The sequence below is a fragment of the Mercenaria mercenaria genome, chromosome 18, assembly GCF_021730395.1.
Source record: "Mercenaria mercenaria strain notata chromosome 18, MADL_Memer_1, whole genome shotgun sequence".
In the NCBI taxonomy this organism is placed as follows: Eukaryota; Metazoa; Mollusca; class Bivalvia; order Venerida; family Veneridae; genus Mercenaria; species Mercenaria mercenaria.
Genome location: NC_069378.1, coordinates 2395909 through 2402458, shown reverse-complemented (window position 1 = coordinate 2402458; position 6550 = coordinate 2395909). Strand labels below are relative to the sequence as shown.

The 6550-nt window shown below is 33.6% G+C and overlaps 1 protein-coding gene across 3 annotated transcripts in view; it reads right to left on the bottom strand.

Moving 5' to 3' along the window:
• Positions 1-942: 942 nt before the first annotated feature.
• Positions 943-6550, bottom strand: part of LOC123538736 (uncharacterized) — a 63302-nt gene continuing 57694 nt past the window's right edge. For 2 of the 3 annotated variants that reach the window (XM_045323033.2, XM_045323034.2), the window contains 2 exons: positions 5075-5159; positions 943-4751 (listed from right to left, as the gene is read on the bottom strand). In XM_045323033.2, coding sequence (XP_045178968.2) covers positions 2917-4751; positions 5075-5159 — 1920 coding nt within the window. In that variant the 3' untranslated portion in view covers positions 943-2916. The remainder of the gene's footprint in view (positions 4752-5074; positions 5160-6550) is intronic. The other variant, XM_053529441.1, reaches the window with a different exon arrangement.

Genomic DNA, 6550 nt, shown 5'->3' with positions numbered 1-6550 from the left:
AAACGTGATATAACTTTTACGTAGTTTACATTCTGCGGTCATACTTTTTGCTCTACGTAAATGTTTCTTCCGTTACTAAGGAACGGACCGAGTGTAATTTCATTTATATATTACGACACTTATTTCTACTCCATTCCATTAAAGTTATGGGATGATATGGAAAACTACAATTACAACATGTTCTTATCTGAGCCTTAAACGTGCACAAAATGTTTCATTTGAAAACGCCATAAGCAGTGTGTTCTAAAAACTCATTTCTGTAGTTAAACTAAAGTCCTTTAAAGATAATGTTTTTTTTTTTGCGCTCAAATGAGTTTCTATTTCCATCGAATCCTAATGAGTCTTTTTGATTGAGCATGACATAGTGTTTTTTCCATAAAAGTGTAATATAAGATTCATTAAAGTTACTATTTTGTCATAAAGACACATGAGGCTGAAAGGAAAGGTTTACTTGTTATTCAATTAACACACGACAAAGTGTTTCTTTTATATCATATGTTTGATAACGTTTTTCTAACACTTTGCATTATCGTTGTCAAAGGAATAAAAAATAACACATTGTTAAAATTAATCCTGTTCTTTTTGTTGAAATTAATGGCGGACCGGGACCATGTGTCTGTCTGATTAATGCTATAGTAAACCACATTTATCAAATCACAGATCACTCTGTGCCTTTATTTTCTTTCGAATAGTTCACTTATACATTTCTGAAAATTGTTCAGTTTATTTCTTCTACTAAGATTCTGTACAGATTTGCAAGATTATAAACGAGTTATTCATGTATCACCCTTGTAAAACACGAGTTTCTTGTATGTCAAGCACGATTGTAATTAGTTTTAGAATGGCCCTCGTATCTGACCCGAGGTAAAAGTTCACTATTCTTTGTACGAAGTAATTGTAGCTGTTTAGCTGATTCATGATCTGTAATCTGAGAGAAAACAATAAGTTTTCGATAAGTTTATTTAAGACACTTATTTAAAAACAAACTGAATTATTCGTGTGTGTTAGGCTTATTCATGGCCAAGGTTCTAAAATAACCTGAAAGGTTGGTGATAACGTTTATCCTACGATAATATGAACAACAAAAAGTCTTATTTATTTCAAACATCACAAAACACATCAAAGATAGACAATCAGAATAGTTTCGAACCTGTTTATAGAAAACATTCAAAATGTAAGAAGCGTTAAACCCGATACACTTAAGGGACCTTCTATTTCACGTATGGAATCGAAAGCTAGTCTTTTTAATATGAAAACAACACCTGTTGAATATGAATTTACTTGAAACATTGGTTTAAACGTAGTGAAAATATATCTACCTTAAAAACTGCTAAGTGAGGGCAGATAAATCAAATTTAGCATAAAACTTTCAGTTTTATAAAGAAATATGCAGCAGCTGAAACTTGGAAACTCAAATTTAAAAAGATCAAAATTTAAACTTTGAAAGTCGATTCGATTTAAAAATGATATAAGGTAAAAATGTTTTCCGCTAACCGTTTTTTACATAATCATTTTACAGAATATAGCAATTTTTTCGAATTTACAACGGATTTACAATTTGAGGTATTTGCAAGTTCTACATACTGAGTTTTAATGATAATTCAAAACATTGCAAACAACAATCGTACAATAAAGAATACATATCAAAAACAAATCTATTTCAGTCGTTCAATTATACTGTTTTAAAGATATTCGGATTAAGCTTTCGAAGATTCGAATATTTAAAATCACTATCTAAAACACGTTACTTTCAATTAATTTTGTAGAACGCGTAAACTCAAATTACACATATATCTTAGAAGATATATGCATTAAAACGCATGCATTTACTTCAGCAACTACAAAGGATAAAAGGTTCCAAGTACTAAAAGATTACGAATGTTTTTTCGAAGTTCAGCTAGTTCTGGAGCAACACTAAATTTTCTATAATTTCAATACGATCTCCCATGTACTGAATATAAGATCTTTTCCTTTTTTCTTGAAATGTAAGGTCATTATAAACTGTACCTCTTAGGGTGTCCATTTAACGTTTCTTGTCATTCCAATTCAATATATCCAGTAATTAACCTAAATCTATTTCGTAAAGAAATACATACTAGTTTATTTAAATTAAGTTCCACGAGATTCTTAAGTAAAATACACATGATTAAGTATTACATTTATATATCAATATCATGACGCATGAGGTGCCCTATCTTAAAACTTAAATTTAGACTTTTCTGGTGTCAGTTTTGGACAGGAAATATTGATGGTTATGTAGAAAAATCTAAAAAGCGTCTATCTAAAATGTAAAAGGTATTTCATTTCTTTTCTGTGACATTATTGGAAAGACCCAGCACAAAAGTATCATTTCGACACCTATAACGTAATTATAGTTTATAATTACACATTCACTTCTGTGATTACTTAGAAAGACCATTTATAACTCGGTCTTCCATTCGCAATTACCGTGTTACTCAACGTTTCTGGTTTTCGGAAAAATCATTGACATCAAAATAACTCTTTAGTACGTAAGCCAATGTTTTCAGGATATCAAGACAAATATGTTAAAATCTAATCTGGTTCACTGTTACTCGAGCATTGCAAAATATATATTCGTCGTCAGAGGAATCAGCCAAGAAACCATTAAGACAGAGATACTTGCAACTGCTTTTCGGACACCATTTATCATCTCTTACGTTGTTGGAAGGTCCCAGCACAAAGGTATTATCTGGACTCCTATGGCGTATTTATAGTTAATAATTTCGCCATCACTTTCGTGAACCCGTAGAAAGAGTATGTATTACCCGGTATTCTTTTCGCTGTCATCATAAAACCCAATATTTGGTTTCGGACGATATCATTGACATCAAAATAAATCTTTGTAAGCCGGTATTCGTGGGATATCAAGACGTTTAATGAATATATCAAAATTTACTAGTAGTCTGATTCACTGTCACTCGGGTATTGAAAAACATATTCGTCGTCAGAAGAATCTACAAAGAAATCGTTAGAAAAATAGTTCAAACCTATATTCGGACGATCAGCCAATTTGCAATGCGGACATGCAATATCACATCGCAACCTACGTTTCGATAAAGGAACCATCAACATATGACCGTTATCATTCATGAGTTTGTCAGTTATTTTCATTTCCTCTGGTAATGGCAAGCGTTTCCAGTTTATATTTCGTGGGATCTTACTAACTGATATTTCTTTGTGCGAAACATACTCTAGCTGAAGGTCGCCATTCTTGAATATATTATGTACAATTCTTATCCAAATACCGTTACAATAACGGTATCGCACAACGCAATCTTTCTCTATTTCAAGCTCAATATTTTGTATCAAATATTTTTTCGAAAGGGACGGTCCTGATAGTCTTTTAAGACAGTAACAACGTGTGTTGTTATAGATAAGGAATCCTTCCCCAGTCTGAGCCATTTCGTAATTTGCGTTTGGTTCAAGTTCATGTCTTTCCATCTTCGAATCTACAAGATCGAACAGGATCACAAACTGCATAGATTTCGTAAGCATAGCAACCGTAGATTGCCTGCTCAAACATGTGTCTGTGACTTTTTCATTTCGCAATGAAAATAACGCAGATAGTTCAACCGTTTCTTCTGATACATATCCAAGATATACCTTTGAATAACCGATATCTGTTACGCTTAAATGTTTTGGGCTGTCCCCAGGTATAGACGACAACAACTCTTCAATATCACAATCGCCCGGTGCCTGTATCCTTCTTGTAAGGAGAACAGAATTATGATCAATCTGTTCACGACTAGTACTTACTGGATAATCTGGCCTTCTTTCGTTTTCACTTCCACTCTGCCGGCTGCAGAACACTTCAATAACCTTTATAGTTTTGTTTACAGTAGCGAGCATTGTGTCATCTGTCAAGCTTATACTGGAAAGTGATGTTTCCGTAATGTCTTCATCTGCCAAAGTAAGTCGGTATGTGGTTGTTTGATCAGTTTCAAGATTTACAGTCAACAGTGTAGGTAACATTTTTTCTAGAAACCCTTTACATGTAAGAATTATTTCAGGAACAGAATTTCTCACGCCACCAATATCATGTTTATCGCAGCTTTGCAAATGCTGGTCTTTGTTTATATTTGAGTTCAACCTATACCAACGGTCGTTCTGTAGATCTAAACACCAGAAATAGCCTCTGTTACAGAACATCATTATAACATTATGTTTGCTATTTTCATCATCTGCCAAGAGAACTACGTTGTTTAAGTCTATTATTTTACTAAATGGAACATTACGTTTAGCACTTTCCAATGCAGAGTATGATACTTCGTCCATGTCAATCGTCTGAAACAGGGCCCTCACATTTTCTGCTTTCTCACATGAATGCATACCGACCCACTTCACAAGGAACATTAACTTGTCATCCATTGTAACGTATGAAAACCTTCTGTCGGAGAATAGATACTCGACTGAGTCTTTCGAAAGATTCACCGCATCATCATTTTTGAGTATCTCAGGCAGGTGGCTTTCAATGTAATCGATACATGTTGTAACTTCAAAATTGTACTTAGTAGATAACTGCATCACGTACATACAATTTTCTTCCGTAATTTCTTCAGAGCGAAGCCATTCAATGCAAGCAGATTTTAGACCTACTATCATAAAGAATTCTGCCAGTTCAAGAAGTTCTCCTACATTATCTATGGTAAAAGCAGGTTTTCTTCCGTACAGAAACATAAGTGCCATCTCAACTGCATTTGGTGTGGTGTCTACCTTTACCTCCACTAGGCCTAATTTATCAATAAGAACCAAAATTTGTATTAAAACATTTAGCAAAATATGCTTTAAACGTTTTGATCAACGGCATATAACATAAATGTAATACCCATTTCAGGTTAAAATAATAATAACTTTAAGTAAATAAAGACGATAACTGAAAATGAAAGCATTTGCATTTTTCATACACTAAATAGTTAACGGAATTTTGAATATTGCATTGTACAAGGTAAAACCCAATAACCAAACATTTTCAACTTAACGCCATTTAGAAAGTTCTCCAACGTAAGATGTATGAATAAATAAGTTTTCAAATAATGCAATTAATGGTCTGTACCTGTCTGTTTTTCAATAAAATTTCCTCTGATGATATTTTCAAAAAATGGACAAGCAGCAAGTACGCAGCGGTGAAACTTCTTCTCCTAAAATGAAAAGACAACAGGTTTGTACGAGGTGACCGATATTTCTTAAACACTTATTTAGTCAACTTGATATTCTAACTTTCATAAATAGCTTTTTATTTGCACAAATATTCTTACAAAATGAAACAATTTATGACAGTCTACAAGTACAGGATATACTTTTCATTTGGAAAGTCCGACGCCCATCTGACAGTACAGTAAGGCGAGTTAATATTCTGATATCAAACAGCACATACACCTTATCAACAAGAAGTTTTTGTTTACATTTTAAATACATTTTCAAAATAAATTGCTCTCCATGGCCATTTTTCTTTCTGAGATGGAACACTGTTAAAAGTTTATATTAACTAGAACAAGGCCGTTATTCGTTTTAGTTAAGTTTTTAAATAACCACAATGCCGTGTACTGTAATAAACAGATGACAAGTACCTTTGCATTTTATTTACGATTTTTGTTGTGAAGTTATCACATTTAGAACTATAGCGCAGGTGTGTAATTTGGGGAAACAGAATGTTCGCGCAGCTAAATAGTCCACATGTTTAAACTACAAACATTCTAAATATTGTAGATATATACTGCCAATTTCAGAAAAGCGCGCCGAATGGGCGTTTACATCAGGTAGTAAATGACGTAGCTCTCACTCTTATGATCGGTGAGAGAGTAATGTGATAACGCTTGTAGTTTGCTCCGCCCAAACGTATATTTCTATCGGTAGCAGTGAAAAGCAACCTCGTAAAGTGTTAGTTACAAAAGTGAATATTACGGGAGTTTATTTCAGGATTATCCTGCATAATCATACATGTGCATGTACACATACGCAGCATATGCACTTAAAACTATTTACATAATAGATCTGAACTGTCTGAAGATCTACATTGATGTGTATAATTTGTATTTATAAGCAACTCTCGACGAAATACACCACAGCTGGTTTCATGTATTTATTTTGAATTGATGTATCTAGTCTTCGTATAATATCCATGGATGTCGGTCATGGATTTTTTTTCAAACGCGGAAAATACCGCTTATTATCGATGTTGTCTTCCACATTGAACTATAAGGTTCATTTACCCATTTTGCTTTCAATTGTGACAAAACAAACTCGGCAATATTTATTTAAAACTACATGCAGTATCTTGTCAAAATACAACTGAAAGTTTTGTCCCTAGAATAGTGAACGTCTGGTAATACCTAGTACATGTTTGTATAATGCATTTCTTCTGTTTCAACCTTTAGCCTGATTGTGGCAAGTGCTTCTGCCTTTGCGACCAGTGCAGACCAATATCAGCCTGCACGTCCGTGCAGTCTGATCATGGTCTGCACTGTTCGCCATTCAGTCAGTATCTTTTTTGTAAGTGCCCCTTTTAACAGTTAATGGTACTGTCCAAATT